Source organism: Lampetra fluviatilis, chromosome 48 (assembly GCF_964198595.1).
Source record: "Lampetra fluviatilis chromosome 48, kcLamFluv1.1, whole genome shotgun sequence".
Classification (NCBI taxonomy): domain Eukaryota; kingdom Metazoa; phylum Chordata; class Hyperoartia; order Petromyzontiformes; family Petromyzontidae; genus Lampetra; species Lampetra fluviatilis.
Genome location: NC_136322.1, coordinates 9,619,892 through 9,637,319, shown reverse-complemented (window position 1 = coordinate 9,637,319; position 17,428 = coordinate 9,619,892). Strand labels below are relative to the sequence as shown.

The 17,428-nt window shown below is 52.9% G+C and overlaps 1 protein-coding gene across 1 annotated transcript; it reads left to right on the top strand.

Moving 5' to 3' along the window:
* The first annotated feature begins 53 nt into the window (after positions 1 to 53).
* Positions 54 to 16,541, top strand: PTGR1 (prostaglandin reductase 1). Its single transcript, XM_078877722.1, has 10 exons — positions 54 to 152; positions 2,530 to 2,712; positions 3,850 to 3,895; positions 5,141 to 5,200; positions 5,764 to 5,931; positions 7,485 to 7,602; positions 8,339 to 8,494; positions 10,120 to 10,225; positions 10,973 to 11,091; positions 14,780 to 16,541. Exons 2-10 carry the CDS (start codon positions 2,607 to 2,609, stop codon positions 14,888 to 14,890), a joined length of 990 nt encoding a protein of 329 aa, XP_078733848.1. The 5' UTR covers positions 54 to 152; positions 2,530 to 2,606; the 3' UTR covers positions 14,891 to 16,541.
* Positions 16,542 to 17,428: the final 887 nt, after the last annotated feature.

Below are 17,428 nucleotides of genomic sequence, written 5' to 3'. Positions count from 1 at the left end.
CCCCCCCCCACCTCTCTCTATGCAGGGTCCGGGGCCACCCCCCCCTCCTCTCTCTATGCAGGGTCCGGGGCCCGCTGCCGCTATAAAAGGCGTGTCAGGGGTTGCATTTCCACGTTCCTCGGACGAGTTCGAGTCACTGCTGAGCTACGCTGGTGAGGGACACTGTGTGTGTGATTGTGTGTGATTGTGTGTGATTGTGTGTGTGATTGTGTGTGTGATTGTGTGTGTGATTGTGTGTGTGATTGTGTGTGTGTGTGATTGTGTGTGATTGTGTGTGTGTGATTGTGTGTGATTGTGTGTTATTCTGTGTGATTGTGTGTTATTCTGTGTGATTGTGTGTGTGTGATTGTGTGTGTGTGATTGTGTGTGTGTGATTGTGTGTGTGTGATTGTGTGTGCGTGTGATTGATTGTGTGTGCGTGTGATTGATTGTGTGTGCGTGTGATTGATTGTGTGTGCGTGTGATTGATTGTGTGTGTGTGTGCGTGTGATTTTGTGCATGTGATTTTGTGTGCGTGCACTTTCCCCAACAGTCCATGAAGGCTATCCGGGGGATCTTTGTCTTTGTACCTAGCGCGCGTGTGGCGGTGAGCGGGCGAGTTGAGCAATCTGTGTGTGTGCGTGTGGGGAGCGGTGGTGCAGCGGTTAGCGCTACGCTGCAAACTCCGACTAACAGCACTTGCCCCTACAGCCTGTTGAGGCTATACGGGGGATCTTTGTGTGTGCGTGTGGGGAGCGGTGGTGCAGCGGTTAGCGCTACGCTGCAAACTCCGACTAACAGCACTTGCCCCTACAGCCTGTTGAGGCTATACGGGGGATCTTTGTGTGTGCGTGTGGGGAGCGGTGGTGCAGCGGTTAGCGCTACGCTGCAAACTCCGACTCTAACAGCACTTGCCCCTACAGCCTGTTGAGGCTATACGGGGGATCTTTGTGTGTGCGTGTGGGGAGCGGTGGTGCAGCGGTTAGCGCTACGCTGCAAACTCCGACTCTAACAGCACTTGCCCCTACATCCTGTTGAGGCTATACGGGGGATATTTGTCTTTGTGTAAGCGAGTGGGGAGCGGTGGTGCAGCGGTTAGCGCTACGAACCTGGCGACCCGAGTTCGATTCCCGCTCACGGCCAACACCGCCAGTGACGATTTTTCTGCACCGGTCCTGGGCCTCCCCTAGGTCGACTCAGCCTCAAATGAGTACCTGGTGCGGTGTGTAGTAAACATCGCTAGCACTGGGGAGACAAAGGCGGCCGGGCGTGGTGCTGGCCACCCACCCCCCTCGTGTGCCACAGTGCCGGTAACCTTCATAGGTGCTGCTGCTACTCGCTACTAACAGCACTTGCCCCTGCAGCCTGTTGAGGCTACACGGGGGATCTTTGTGTGTGAGAGCAAAGTCCACTGAGTGAGTTCATCCAGATCTTCCCATTGCACAACGATCACCCGACCCTGTGCACACACACACACACTTGCACAACAAAGCGTGAACACAATCAATTAAGACCCGAAATGGTTGATCAAATCCAAAGCTTTAAATCAAAATTCAACTTCGTCTGTGTCCAAGCCAGAGGTCGCAAACGGGTTTTGATTCCTTACCCGTACCCGGCCGCACCAGGGTCGCAAATGGCTACCCGTGCCCGGGTAGGGTACGGGTATCGGGTACCCGGTTGCGACCTCTGGTCCAAGCGAAGATGGCGGTGCACAGGAACTAGGAAAAAATTAACCCGTAAAAACAAAGATTTTCACTATAAATCCTTTATATGCGTGGCGGCTAGAGTCCTCTCGTCCTCTGGCTTGAGATGGCTGCCACCTATGGGTCAGATGATTGTCTGCCACCAGTAAGCAATTGGTAATTCAATATACTATGGGAACCTCATTTGCCAGTAAAAATATGATAATTGTTTTTTTACCCTTCTATCTGGCAACAAAACTGACACCTTTTGGCGTCATCTGGTCCAACCCATGTGAGACTAGGCTCTAAGGAAAGCTGTCTCGGGTGTGGACCAATCAACTTCAAGGACAGTGCACATTATCAGAGTTATGTCTTTTGTTCGCATTATGACTGCAGGTATTGCGGTCTATGCAAACATGACTCCTTGTAAAAAGGTGTCAGTTTTGTTGCCAGATAGAAGGGTAAAAAAACAATTATAATTAAATATAATTTATTTTTTCCGAAATTTTGCACAAAAAAAATTCACGAAAATAAATTGTCACGCACAACGAGTCTGTGTGCAAAATGTCAGCTCGATTGGATCACGGGAAGTGGGTTAAAAAACGACCGAAAGATTTGCACGGTCGTAAGCGCGCAAGCAAGCGAACTTAATATAAAGGATTTAAAAACAAAAACATGAACAAGAAAACATCTTAAAGTGACTTTGTGCAAACAGAAAATCTAAGAAAGAAAAGACAGAAAAATATTGCAGAAAAATCACCGTACACCAACCCTGTGCAAATATCCCAGTGGGATGAAAGTCTAAAGTCTCTCTTACCCTCTGTCTCTCTCTCTCTCGCGCTCTCTCTCTCTGTGTGTGTGTGATTAGCGTTATCTCCATTCCAGAGAGGCGGATAGTCTCCCGTTTTCGGTCCCACGCTCTGCCACACGCTGCCCTGTCCCAAGATGGTTCTGGCCACGTTGTGGAAACTGAAGAGCCACTTCGTGGGGTTCCCAAAGTCCAGCGACTTTCTGCTGGAGGAGGAGGAACTCCCTGCCATCAAGGATGGAGGTGGGATTCAAATCTCTCTCTCGGTCCAACTCTCTCTCTCTCTGAGTGGACTAATCTCCATCTGTTCCATCTCACTCCCTTCTACCCGTGGGTGGACTAATCTCCATCTGTTCATCTCACTGCCTTACACCCGTGGGTGGACTAATCTCCATCTGTCCCATCTCACTCCCTTCTAGCTGTGGGTGGTCTAATCTCCATCTGTTCCATCTCACTCCCTTCTAGCCGTGTGTGGACTAATCTCCATCTGTTCCATCTCACTCCCTTACACCCGTGGGTGGATTAATCTCCATCTGTTCCATCTCACTCCCTTCTACCCCGTGTGCGGACTAATCTCCATCTGTTCCATCTCACTACCTTCTAGCTGTGGGTGGACTAATCTCCATCTGTTCCATCTCACTCCCTTCTATCCGTGTGCGGACTAATCTCCATCTGTTCATCTCACTGCCTTCTACCCCGTGGGTGGACTGATCTCCATCTGTTCATCTCACTCCCTTCTACCCGTGGGTGGACTAATCTCCATCTGTTCCATCTCACTGCCTTACACCCGTGGGTGGACTAATCTCCATCTGTTCATATCTCGCTCCCTTCTACCCCGTGTGCGGACTAATCTCCATCTGTTCCATCTCACTCCCTTCTACCCCGTGTGCGGACTAATCTCCATCTGTTCCATCTCACTCCCTTCTACCCGTGTGCGGACTAATCTCCATCTGTTCCATCTCACTCCCTTCTACCCCGTGTGCGGACTAATCTCCATCTGTTCCATCTCACTCCCTTCTAGCCGTGCGCGGACTAATCTCCATCTGTTCCATCTCACTCCCTTCTACCCGTGTGCGGACTAATCTCCATCTGTTCATCTCACTGCCTTCTACCCCGTGGGTGGACTGATCTCCATCTGTTCATCTCACTCCCTTCTAGCCGTGGGTGGACTAATCTCCATCTGTTCCATCCCACTCCCTTACACCCGTGGGTGGACTAATCTCCATCTGTTCCATCTCACTCCCTTCTAGCACTTTGCCAGCTAGAAGGCCGCACGGCAAAGTGCAGCAATAGACTTGCACGGCCTAAATAAATACCAAATAGTGGCGTTTTTTTCTTTTCTAAACAGCCGAGTTTGTCTTTTGTCTTGGTGTTCCACAGAATTACTGCTGGAGGCTGAGTTTCTCAGCGTGGATCCGTACATGAGGTTAGTGTCTCTCTCCCCCCCCTCCGTCCTGCGTGTGGCTGAAGTTGGGTGGTTTTCTTTGTTTTTTTCAGCCAATGGGAGGGCTCTGGTGGGGGGGGTGGGGCCATGCACAACAGACAGACGGACAAATAATCCTTGGTGGGCAGTATGGAAACTGCTGTTCCTCTACGTCGTGTGCCTGCCTCCTAATTTTCAGGCTTGCGTGCCCGTGCCGCGTTGTCAGCTTGCTCCTCTCTCTGTGTGCCGTTGTGATGTCTGTCTGCTTGTATGTCTGTCTATAGTTTTTTCTAGTTAGATTTTTGTTGCTATTTCTTTTATGCCTGATGATGATTGCTTGTGTTGCAATCGAAACGTCGTAATATGTTATTTTATTTTAATTTATTATTTTATTTTTAGACGTGACTTAACCGAAAAGAACCAAAGAATAGTTCCTCTACGTGTAGTGCGTGTCGTGTCGTGTATAGTGTAGTGTGTAGGTTAAATGTTGAGTTTTATAAGGGCACCACGGGGTGACCAGCCCCACCCAGCCCTGCCCCACCCTCCCCTCTCCACCCAGCCCCACCCCTCCCACCCCCAACTGAATTACCTTAAGGCTGGGAATGTTTAAAGAAACGCGAGGCAATAAGATCCGCTTTTTAAATCCTTTATATTAAGTTCACTTGCTTGCTTGCTTACGACCGTGCAAATCTTTCGGTCGTTTTTTAACCCACTTCCCGTGATCCAATCGAGCTGACATTTTCCCACACAGACTCGTTGTGCGTGACAATGAATGTTCGTGAAGATTTTTTTCCAAAATTTTACACTTTTTAGGACAAAAAAATTACATGTAATTACCAATTGCTTAATGCTGCCACGCAATCATCTGACCCATAGTTGGCAGCCATCTCAAGCCAGAGGACGAGAGGACTCTAGCCGCCACGCATATAAAGGATTTAGAGTGAAAAACTTTGTTTTTCACGAACATTAATTGTCACGCACCACGAGTCTGTGTGCAAAATGTCAGCTCGATTGGATCACGGGAAGTGGGTTAAAAAACGACCGAAAGATTTGCACGGTCCTAAGAAAGCAAGCGAACTTAATATAAAGGATTTAAAAACCTTTATTACGACTCAACACGGCATTACGACTCAACATTTTTACCGCCCTGCATCGGTGCGACTATTCGCTAGCGGCACTTTTGCTCCCCCCTCTCGCCCCCGACGGTCCGTTGTCAAGCCTACACGGGGGACCTTTGTCTTTGTGCAGGCCCTACAGCGAGACGAAAATGAAGGAGGGGGACGTGATGATTGGCTCTCAAGTCGCCAAGTACCGTACCAGCGCCCACAACAACAACAACATCCACAACAACAACAACAACAACATCCACAACAACAACAACAACAACATCCACAACAACAACAACATCCACAACAACAACAACATCCACAACAACAACAACATCCACAACAACGTCACTTACCTGTCGACCCCTTACGAGTGCCCTGCCATTGCAGACCAATTCGGACCTTTATTGGGTCACCCCGTGCCCCTTTATGAATCTCAACGTTTACACTACACACTGCACTATACACTGCACTATACAATGCACTACTATACACTGCACTATACACTATACTATACACTACTACACTACTACACTCTACACTACTATACTCTACACTACTATACTCTACACTACTACACTATACAGTACACTACTACACTATACACGCTACACTACTACACTATACACGCTACACTACTACACTATACACGCTACACTACTACACTATACACGCTACACTACTACACTATGCACTGCTACACTACACTATACCACCACCACAGAGGCTGCCTGGGTAACCTCTGCCCCTCCTCCCGGCGTGCAGAGTGGTGGCGAGCAAGGTCGCGGAGTTCCCCGTCGGCACCTTCGTGGTGAGCCACTCCGGCTGGCGGAGCCACTCCATCTCAACGGGGGACGGCCTCCAGGCCCTGCCGGAATCGTGGCCCATCGAGCTGTCTCGCTCCCTCGCCCTGGGGGTGCTGGGCATGCCCGGGTAACCAGCTCCAAACGCCCGCTCGCTTGCTCGTTCAGTCGCTCGCTCGTTCAGTCGCTCGCTCGTTCAGTCGCTCACTCATTCACTCGCACACTTGCTCATTCAGTCGCTCACTGACTCGCTCGCTCGTTCAGTCGCTCGCTCATTCAGTCGCTCACTGACTCGCTAGTTCGCTTGATCTCTTGATCGCTTGCTCGCTCACTCGTTCAGTCGCTTGCTCGTTCAGTCACTCGCTCATTCAGTCGCTCACTGACTCGCTAGTTCGCTTGATCTCTTGATCGCTAGCTCGCTCACTCGTTCAGTCGCTCGCTCGTTCAGTCACTCGCTCATTCAGTCGCTCACTGACTCGCTAGTTCACTTGATCGCTCACTCGTTCAGTCGGTCGCTCGCTCACTTCGCTCACTCGCTCACTGGCTCGTTTGCTCGCTCACTTCGCTCACTCACTCGCACACTTGCTCCTTCAGTCGCTCACTGACTCACTAGTTCGCTTGATCGCTAGCTCGCTCACTCATTCAGTCGGTCGCTCGCTCACTCGCTGGCTCGTTTGCTCGCTCGCTCACTCACTCGCACACTTGCTCATTCAGTCATTCACTGACTCGCTTGATCGTTCACTTGTTCAGTCGCTCGCTCACTCGCTCACTCACTGGCTCGTTCGCTTGCTCGCTCACTCACTCGCACACTTGCTCATTCAGTCGCTCACTGACTCGCTAGTTCGCTTGATCGCTCGCTCGCTCACTCGCTCAGTCGTTTGCAGATTCGCTCACTCATTAGCTCGCTCGCTAGTTGGCTTGCTCCCTCGCTCGCTCGCTCGCTCGCTCACTCACGAGTTGGTTCGCTCAGTCCCTCGCGCTCACGTTCGCTCGCTCGCTCACTAGCTCGCTCACTCACTATTTTTCTCGCTCGCTCATTTTTTACCTACGCGACTTTTATTAGTTTATTATTTTATTATTTCCCTTCTACGTGACTACAGCGATCCCTCGTTTATCGCGTTTAATGGGGACCGGAACCTCTCGCGATAGGTGAAAATCCGCGAAGTAGGATTGGCCCCCTAGGAATTTCCGTCTGTGTGTGTGTGGATACCAGAATGTTTAAAATATTTATACTTTATATATATATATTTTACTTAAATCTATTTAATTATAAAACCTTAATATTATACATTCACTCTCTCTCTCTCTCATACGATACGTATTATGGTGTTCTACACTCACCAATGACAGTAGTATCTTGAGACTTGACTCCAGTAATGACGATGACGACGATGACAGACCTGTGCAGTTCGATGAATGTGATGATGAATGATGATGATGATGGTGTTACTACTGCACAGGTATAATGAGGTCCTTTAAATCAGTTCGAAAAATCCGCGATGCACTGGGGCCGCGAAACTTGAACCGCGAAGTGGCGAGGGATTACTGTATACCGAAAGAACCAAGAAGTCTGTTACAGGCTACACGGGGGCACTTGCTCCCAAACAGCCCAAGGCTATACGGGGGATCTTTGCCTTTTGTTGTTGTTGTTGCTGGTGGTGGCCCACGTGGGGACGTTCGCAGGCTGACCGCCTACTTCGGCCTGCTCGAGATCTGCAATCCCGTGGCTGGTGAGACGGTCCTCGTGAACGGGGCAGCCGGCGCGGTGGGGATGCTGGTGGGGCAGATTGCCAAGATCAAGGTGAGCGTGCGTCCTGCCACGCAGTCTCTTCCACCCCCAACACGCGTCTCCCTGCGTCTCCCCCCCCCCCTCCCCACGTGTCTCCCCCCCCCCCCCTCTCATGTGTCTCCCCCCCCCCCTCTCATGTGTCTCCCCTCCCCCCCTCACGTGTCTTCTCCCCTCCCCCCCTCACGTGTCTCCCCTCCCCCCCTCACGTGTCCCCCCCCCCCCCTCACGTGTCTCCCCCCCCCCCCTCCACGTGTCCCCCCCCCCCCCTCACGTGTCTCCCCCCCCCCTCCACGTGTCTCCCCCCCCCCTCACGTGTCTCCCCCCCCCTCCACGTGTCTCCCCTCCCCCTCTCACCTGTCTCCCCCCCCCTCTCACCTGTCTCTCCCTCACGTGTTTCTCCCCCCCCCCGCCTCTCACCTGTCTCCCCCCCCCCCCCACGATGTCTCCCTGCCCCCTCTCACCTGTCTCTCCCCCCACTCCCCCCCCCGTCACGTGTCTCCCCCCCTCACCTGTCTCCCCCCCCCTCTCCCCCCCCCCCCTCTCACGCCCCCTCCCCCTCACTCCCCCTCTCGCGTGTCTCCCCCCCCTCCCCACGTGTCTCCCCCTCCCCCCTCCCCACGTGTCTCCTCCCCCCCCCCCCCCTCTCACGTGTCTCCTCCCCCCACTCCCCCCCTCACGTGTCTCCACGTGTCTCCCCCCCTCACCTGTCTCCCCCCCCCCCCTCTCCCCCTCCCCCTCCCCGTGTCAGGGCTGCCGAGTGGTGGGCTTTGCGGGCTCCGACGCGAAGGTGGCGCTCCTCAAGGAGCTCGGCTTCGACTCGGCGCTCAACTACCGCACGGCGGCCTCCGTGGACTCCGCCCTGAGGGAGGCCGCTCCCGGCGGGTACCACTGCTTCTTCGACAACGTGAGTGCGGGGGGTGGCGCGGTGACCTGCGAGGTGACCTCTGTGTGTGTGTGAGAGAGCGTGTGTGTGTCTCTGCGTGTCTCCATCGTGTCTCCCTCCCCCCGTGTCTCCATCATCTCCCCCAGTGACTCTCCGTGACTTCCCTGTATCTCCTCGTGTCTCTGTGCATCTCTTCCCGTGTCTCCGTATCTCCCCCAGTGACTCGCCGTGACTTTCCTGTGTCTCCCCCCCTCGTGTCTCCCCCCCTCGTGTCTCCCCCCCCTCGTGTCTCCCCCCCTCGTGTCTCCCCCCCTCGTGTCTCCCCCCCCTCGTGTCTCCCCCCCCTCGTGTCTCCCCCCCTCGTGTCTCCCCCCCTCGTGTCTCCTCCCCTCGTGTCTCCCCCCCTCGTGTCTCCCCCCCTCGTGTCTCCCCCCCTCGTGTCTCCCCCCCTCGTGTCTCCCCCCCTCGTGTCTCCCCCCCTCGTGTCTCCCCCCCTCGTGTCTCCCCCCCTCGTGTCTCCCCCCCCTCGTGTCTCCCCCCCCTCGTGTCTCCCCCCCCTCGTGTCTCCCCCCCCTCGTGTCTCCCCCCCTCGTGTCTCCCCCCCTCGTGTCTCCCCCCCTCGTGTCTCCCCCCTCGTGTCTCCCCCCCTCGTGTCTCCCCCCCTCGTGTCTCCCCCCCTCGTGTCTCCCCCCCTCGTGTCTCCCCCCTCGTGTCTCCCCCCCTCGTGTCTCCCCCCCTCGTGTCTCCCCCCCTCGTGTCTCCCCCCCTCGTGTCTCCCCCCCTCGTGTCTCCCCCCCCTCGTGTCTCCCCCCCCTCGTGTCTCCCCCCCCTCGTGTCTCCCCCCCCTCGTGTCTCCCCCCCCTCGTGTCTCCCCCCCTCGTGTCTCCCCCCATCGTGTCTCCCCACCCGTGTCTCCCCCCCCCCCGTGTCTCCCCCCCCCCCCGTGTCTCCCCCCCCCGTGTCTCCCCCCCCCCCCCGTGTCTCCCCCCCGTGTCTCCCCCCCCCCCGTGTCTCCCCACCCCCCCCGTGTCTCTCCTGTATCTGCTCGTGTCTCCGTGCATCTCCCCGTGTCTCCGTGCATCTCTCCCCCGTGTCTCTGTGCATCCCCCCCCCCCCCACATATCGCCATTATCTCCGCGCATCTCCCCTATTGATGTTGATGCTGTTTTAGCGGAGTCGTTATCGTTTGTGTCGTCATCTTGGTTATTTTGAAGGTCGTTGTGGTTAAGGTTGTTGTTGTGGTCGTGGTCAAGGTTGTTGAGGTGTTTGCAGAGGTCGCAAACGGGTACCCGTACCCGGCCGGGTACGGGTACCCGTTTGCGACCCTGGTGCGGCCGGGTACGGGTAGGCCGTGAGTCACTGGTGAGTCACCGTTTGTCACTCATTTCCCAACGTCTTGTCTCTTCTCACAATTCAAGTTCCTAGAATCAACCCACCTGCGCCTGCAACATGGCTTCATCCCAGAGGTCGCAATCGGGTACCCGGCCGGGTACGGGTAGCCGGGTATCGGGTATCGGGTAGGGTACGGGTACCCGTTTGCGACCCTGGTGCGGCCAGGTACGGGTAAGGAATCAAAACCCGTTTGTGACCTCTGCGTGTTTGTGGTGACTTGTGGTGACTTGTGGTGACCTGTGGCTGTTGTGAAGGTTGGAGGGGATTTCCTCTGCGCCGCTCTGTCCCACATGAAGCACCGGGGCCGCGTCTCCATCTGCGGAGGGATCTCCATGTACAACGACGCCACGTCGCAGAAGCGTGAGTGGACGACTGCCCGGCCAATCAGAAATCGGCGCCACTGTGACCGGGTTGGGGCGGTTCTTCGTGTGGACCAATCAGCAATCGGTACCACTGTGATCGGGTTGGGGCGGTTCTTCGTGTGGACCAATCAGAAATCGGTACCACTGTGACCGGGTTGGGGCGGTTCTTCGTGTGGACCAATCAGCAATCGGTACCACTGTGATCGGGTTGGGGCGGTTCTTCGTGTGGACCAATCAGAAATCGGTACCACTGTGACTGGGTTGGGGCGGTTCTTTGTGTGGACCAATCAGAAATCGGTACCACTGTATGATAATTGTTTTTTTTACCCTTTTATCTGGCAACAAAACTGACACCTTTTTTACAAGGAGTCATGTTTGCATAGACCACAATACCTGCGGTCATAATGCAAAAAAAAACACAACTCTGATAATGTATGGCACTGTCCTTGACGTTGATTGGTCCACACCCGAGACTTTCCTTAGAGCCTAGTCTCACATGGTGTTGTAAAAAAAGAAGTGTCAGTTTTGTAGCCAGATAATAGGGTAAAAAAAACAATTATCATATTTTTTTACCGGCAAATGAAGTTCCAATGGTGTATAGCACTACCGTTACATTATAACACTGGTCAACAAAAACTATAATCGGTGTGTGGGGCGGTTCTTAGTGTGGACCAATCGGAATCGCCGCCACCGGGGGACTGTGATGGCGGTGGAAACCGACCTCTGTGTGTCGCCTTTCGCCCAGTGACCTTCCCACAGCTCACGCTCATCTTCAAAGAACTGAAGCTGGAGGGCTTCATGGTGACGAGGTGGCAGGACCGGCGTGACGAGGGCATCGCGGCGCTCGCTGCCTGGGTGAAGGAGGTAAGAGAACCCACCAGAATGCCTCCCCCCACCCCCGCCAGTGATCCACACGAATCGAAAGAAAAAAAATCCACGCGGTGACTACCACGGGGAGATGGAGCGAGAGAGATGCAGACTCCAAATATAGACATCAAGGTTCTGGATTGAACCCATGACCTCCTGTATACCAGGCGAGGGAGTTAACATCTCCCAGCCACCGTGATGATGAGAGAGACAGACTCCAGATGTACAGCAGCAGGTGTCGTCATGCTCATAATGGAACCCACGACCTCCTGCATACCGGGAGAGGTAGTTAACATCTCCTTGCAACCATGATGATGATGATGATGAGAAAGAGCGAGACACAGACTCCAAATATACAGCAGCAGGCATCGTCAGGGTCTGGGATTGAACCCACGACCAGGCGAGGTAGTTGACAAAGACAAAGGTGCCTGGTGTAACCTTGAACAGACTGCTGGGGCAAGTGCAATGGACTCAACACTGCCGCACAGACTCAACACTGCCCCACGGACTCAACACTGCCCCACGGACTCAACACTGCCCCACGGACTCAACACTGCCCCACAGACTCAACACTACCCGTAGACTCAACACTGCCCGTAGACTCAACACTGCCCATAGACTCAGCACTGCCCATAGACTCAACACTGCCCATAGACTCAACACTACCCATAGACTCAACACTACCCATAGACTCAACACTACCCATAGACTCAACACTGCCCATAGACTCAACACTGCCCATAGACTCAACACTGCCCATAGACTCAACACTGACCCATAGACTCAACACTGCCCATAGACTCAACACTGCCCATAGACTCAACACTGCCCATAGACTCAACACTGACCCATAGACTCAACACTGCCCGTAGACTCAACACTGCCCATAGACTCAACACTGCCCATAGACTCAACACTGCCCATAGACTCAGCACTGCCCATAGACTCAGCACTGACCCACAGATGGTGCTAGAGTGTAGCAGACGAGTTAAAATGGCTTCCGAATTGCACCCTGAAGCTTCTGGATCTACAAACACTGGATCGAGCCTCATAGGTAGAAACCCTAGCAGGTGGTGGGTGGGTGGTGGTGGGTGGTGGGTGGTGGTGGTGGGTGGTGGTGGTGGGTGGTGGTGGTGGGTGGTGGTGGGTGGTGGTGGGTGGTGGTGGGTGGTGGTGGGTGGTGGTGGTGGGTGGTGGGTGGTGGTGGTGGGTGGTGGTGGGTGGTGGTGGGTGGTGGTGGGTGGTGGTGGGTGGTGGTGGGTGGTGGTGGGTGGTGGTGGGTGGTGGTGGGTGGTGGTGGGTGGTGGTGGGTGGTGGTGGGTGGTGGTGGGTGGTGGTGGGTGGTGGTGGGTGGTGGTGGGTGGTGGTGGGTGGTGGTGCACACGTAAGAAATATTACAAACTCTATCAGGGCATGGAAGCATCAGAATAGATTTGACCCTTTTCTAGCAATAAAACAGAATTAATGATGACGTCACCCTGCTGCTGATGCTGCTCTATTTAAGACCGGGAGCAACAGGAGAGCTTCACCATTCTTGCCCGATGAAGCTGATTGTAATTGCCAGCGAAATGTCGTACTCAAATTTTTAAATGCTGTTCAAGTTCAAGTTCATTTATTTGGTATAGCCCTGTGAGCCATTCTGCTCTTGAATCGGGTGCAACCGCAACAAACAAAAAACAAAAACATGAACAAGAAAACATCTTAAAGTGAATATGTGACTAAGTGCAAACAGAAAATCCAAGAAAAGACAGCAAAATATTGCAGAAAAAACACCGTACACCAACGCTGCGTGCAAAAATCCCAGTGGGATGCAAGTCAAACAACAACAACAACCACAAGACAACTTAGATTAAGGCCATCAGTCTTACTCCGTACTACAACAAACAAACATGGCCAATATTCATATTCTTGAAATAGTAAACTTTTAGTAAACTTTTCGAAATCACCAAAATAAAGCAATGAAACTGTGATCATAGGAACTGACGGAATTTTCATAATAAACGACAAACAACATGTACCACCAAAACCCTGCAGCCATAGCTGGCTGCATGAGTCACTCCACAACAGCAGGAGCATCAATCCGAGAATTATAATTTTTCATTGCATCTTTAAGATCAGCACACCGGTGGGCTAAATAAGTGAATTATTTTGTCCTTTGAAAAACGTGACACATTTTTTTTTACTGTTTGGCCGTGTCGGGTGGTGGAGGGTTACGACACATTTATAAATAACGCGATCTGACCCAAAAACCTTTATTATGAATAATATTGGTCGCGAAAGCCTGCTACGTGTTTTAAACAGCAGGAGTTGTGATAATTGTTTTTTTACCCTTTTATCTGGCAACAAAACTGACAACTTTTTTACAAGGAGTCATGTTTGCATAGACCACAATACCTGCAGTCATAATGCAAACTGGCAAATGAGGTTCCAATGGTGTAAATGCTTACCCCGAGCTCTCATTACTCTGATAGTGCATTGTCTTTGAGTTGTGCACCTTTTGGCGTCATCTGGTCCAACCCATGTGAGACTAGGCTCTAAGCAAAGCTGTCTTGGGTGTGGACTAATCAACTTCAAGGACAGTGCACATTATCAGAGTTATGTTTTTGTTTGCATTATGACTGCAGGTATTGTGGTCTATGCAAACATGACTCCTTGTAAAAAAAGGTGTCAGTTTTGTTGCCAGATAGAAGTGTAAAAAACTAATTATCACACACTCACCTGTACACACACTCACTCGCCTGTTCACTCACCTGTACAAGGATACAAAGATCCCCCGTATAGCCTTAACAGACTGTAGGGGCAAGTGCTGTTAGCGAGCACCTATGAAGGCCGAAACGGTACATGACGGGGTGGGTGGCCAGCACCACGCCCGACCGCCTTTGTCTCCCCAGTGGCAATGTTTACACACCGCACCAGGTACTCATTTGAGGCTGAGTCGACCTAGGGGAGGCCCGAGACCGGTTCAGATAATCGTCACTGGTGTTGGCCGTGATTGGGAATTGAACCCGGGTCGCTGGGTTCATAGCGCAGTACGCTGCTACACTATCGCCCCCCACTCACCTGTACACACACTCGCTCACCTATACACTCGCTTACTCACCTGTACACACACTCGCTCACCTGTACACTCGCTTACTCGCCTGTATACACACTCGCTCACCTGTACACTCGCTTACTCACCTGTACACTCGCTTGCTCACCTGTACACACTCTCGCTCACCTGTACACATACTCACCTGTACACTCGCTTGCTCACCTGTACACACACTCGCTCACCTGTACACACACTCGCTTACTCACCTGTACACACACTCGATTACTCACCTGTACACACACTCACCTGTACACTCTCTTACTCACCTGTACACACACTCGCTTACTCACCTGTACACACACTCGCTCACCTGTTCACACGCTCACCTGTACACACACTCGCTTACTCACCTGTACACACACTCGCTTACTCACCTGTACACACGCTCACCTGTACACTCGCTTACTGACCTGTACACACACTCACCTGTACACTCGCTTACTTGCCTGTACACACTCGCTCACCTGTGCACACACACACACACTCACTCACCTGTACACCCGCTAACCTATACACTCGCTTACTCACCTGTGTACACCACCTGTGCCCCCCACTCATCTCTACACCCACCTGTACCCTCACCTGTCGCAGGGCAAGCTGCAGTATCGCGAGACTGTCACCGAGGGTTTTTCCGCCATGCCCGACGCTTTCATGGGCCTCCTGCGCGGAGACAACGTGGGCAAGGCCGTGGTGAGGGCCTGATGGAGGGTGTGGCACGAAACGCCGCCGCCGCCAGCCCAGGCAGATGTGTTGTAGTAAGGGCCAGACGCACGCACACACACACACACACGCAACAGGTAATACTGACACAACAAAAACAACCGACATCTCGCTCCCTTCTACCCCGTGTGTGGACTAATCTCCATCTGTTCCATCTCGCTCGCTTCTACCCCGTGTGTGGACTAATCTCACTCCCTTCTACCCTGTGGGTGGACTAATCTCCATCTGTTCCATCTCGCTCACTTCTACCTTGTGGGTGGACTAATCTCCATCTGTTCCATCTCGCTCGCTTCTACCCCGTGTGTGGACTAATCTCCATCTGTTCCATCTCGCTCCCATCTACCCCGTGTGTGGACTAATCTACATCTGTTCCATCTCGCTCCCTTCTACCCCGTGTGTGACTAATCTCCATCTGTTCCATCTCGCTCCCATCTACCCCGTGTGTGGACTAATCTACATCTGTTCCATCTCGCTCCCATCTACCCCGTGTGTGGACTAATCTCCATCTGTTCCATCTCGCTCCCTTCTACCCTGTGGGTGGACTAATCTACATCTGTTCCATCTCGCTCCCTTCTACCCTGTGGGTGGACTAATCTACATCTGTTCCATCTCGCTCCCTTCTACCCCGTGGGTGGACTAATTTCCATCTGTTCCATCTCGATCCCTTCTACCCTGTGGGTGGACTAATCTCCATCTGTTCCATCTCGCTCCCTTCTACCCCGTGGGTGGACTAATCTCCATCTCGCTCCCTTCTACCCCGTGGGTGGACTAATCTCCATCTGTTCCATCTCACTCCCTTCTACCCCGTGTGTGGACTAATCTCCATCCGTTCCATCTCACTCCCTTCTACCCCGTGGGTGGACTAATTTCCATCTGTTCCATCTCGCTCCCTTCTACCCCGTGGGTGGACTAATCTCCATCTGTTCCATCTCGCTCCTTTCAACCCTGTGGGTGGACTAATCTCCATCTGTTCCATCTCGCTCCCTTCTACCCCGTGGGTGGACTAATCTCCATCTGTTCCATCTCGCTCCCTGCTACCCCGTGGGTGGACTAATCTCCATCTGTTCCATCTCGATCCCTTCTACCCCGTGGGTGGACTAATCTCCATCTGTTCCATCTCGCTCCCTTCTACCCTGTGGGTGGACTAATCTCCATCTGTTCCATCTCGCTCCCTTCTACTCCGTGTGTGGACTAATCTCCATCTGTTCCATCTCGCTCCCTTCTACCCCGTGTGTGGACTAATCTCCATCTGTTCCATCTCGCTCACTTCTACCCCGTGGGTGGACTAATCTCCATCCGTTCCATCTCGCTCCTTTCTACCCTGTGGGTGGACTAATCTCCATCTATTCCATCTCACTCCTCCCCAGTGGGTGGGTGACAAGGAGCCCCATATGGGGCGTCACGCACCTGAGAGGGGAGGGGGGGGGTCAGACATTTGTGACGATGTGTGACGAGGGGAGGGGGGGGGGCAGTTTGAGAAATGTGACGTCACATCAAAATGTGCAACTTTAAATGAATATAGACAACACGTTCTACTTAATTAAATATACTTTTTAATAAATGTTTTCTCCTACAACATCAGAGTGCAGCGCCACATTAAATATGCACTACAATGACAATAGTTTAAAGCGATTTGAAGCATGTTTTATTTTTTTGGGGGGGGCGGGGCAGAGATTTGTGACGTCATATTTGAGGTGGGGGGGGGGGTCTGACTTTTTCGTGACGCCGTGTGACGAGGGGAGGGGAGGGGTGGGGGAGTCAAAAATCGTTAAAAAATCGCGTGACGTCATTTATGCACGGGCCCCTTACCCCCCCTGGCACCGCAGCCGATTTGTGCAACAATTGCCTGTGGATGTTTGTAAAATGTTGCGGTTTGGTTTGTTTGGTAACCGCCTTGGTATTGCTGTTCGTGCCAAGGTGTTGTGGCGTGTGGGTTGGGTGGGTGTGGCGGTGGTTGGTGGTGTTGGGTTTTGTCTCTTATCTGGGTGTAGCCGGGTGCTTTATTAATGGACCGACTATAAATTTCACCTTTACAAGCTAACAATGTTTGGCTGTCGTGTTCCTTTTTCGCGCGCGCGCGTGTGTAAACACGTGTACGTGTGTGTGTGTACATACACATTACTGAGTGATTGAGCAATTGAATCCACTCGACTAGTCCCACTCGCTCAACCACCCCAATCGTTCACTTCCTCAACCACTCGCTCGCTCGCTCACCTACCCACTCACTCAACCACTCAATCGTTCGCTCAACCACTCGCCCGCTCACCTACCTACCTACCCACTCACTCAACCACCCAATTGTTCACTCATCCACTTAACCACTCGCTCAACCACCTAATCGTTCGCTCGCTCAACCACTCGCCCACTCTCCTACCCACTCACTCATCCACCCAATCGTTCACTCACTCATCCACTTAACCAATCACCCACTCGCTCAACCACCCAATCGTTCACTTGCTCAACCACTCGCCCACTCGCCCATCCACCCAATCGGTCACTCGCTCAACCACTTAACCACTC

Excerpts from the sequence above, each read along its gene's own strand:
- PTGR1 (XM_078877722.1), top strand. The coding sequence starts at position 2,607 with ATGGTTCTGGCCACGTTGTGGAAACTGAAGAGCCACTTCGTGGGGTTC. Across the intron at positions 3,896-5,140 it reads AGCGTGGATCCGTACATGAG|GCCCTACAGCGAGACGAAAA; the intron begins GTTAGTGTCTCT and ends GTCTTTGTGCAG. Across the intron at positions 5,201-5,763 it reads ATTGGCTCTCAAGTCGCCAA|AGTGGTGGCGAGCAAGGTCG; the intron begins GTACCGTACCAG and ends CCCGGCGTGCAG.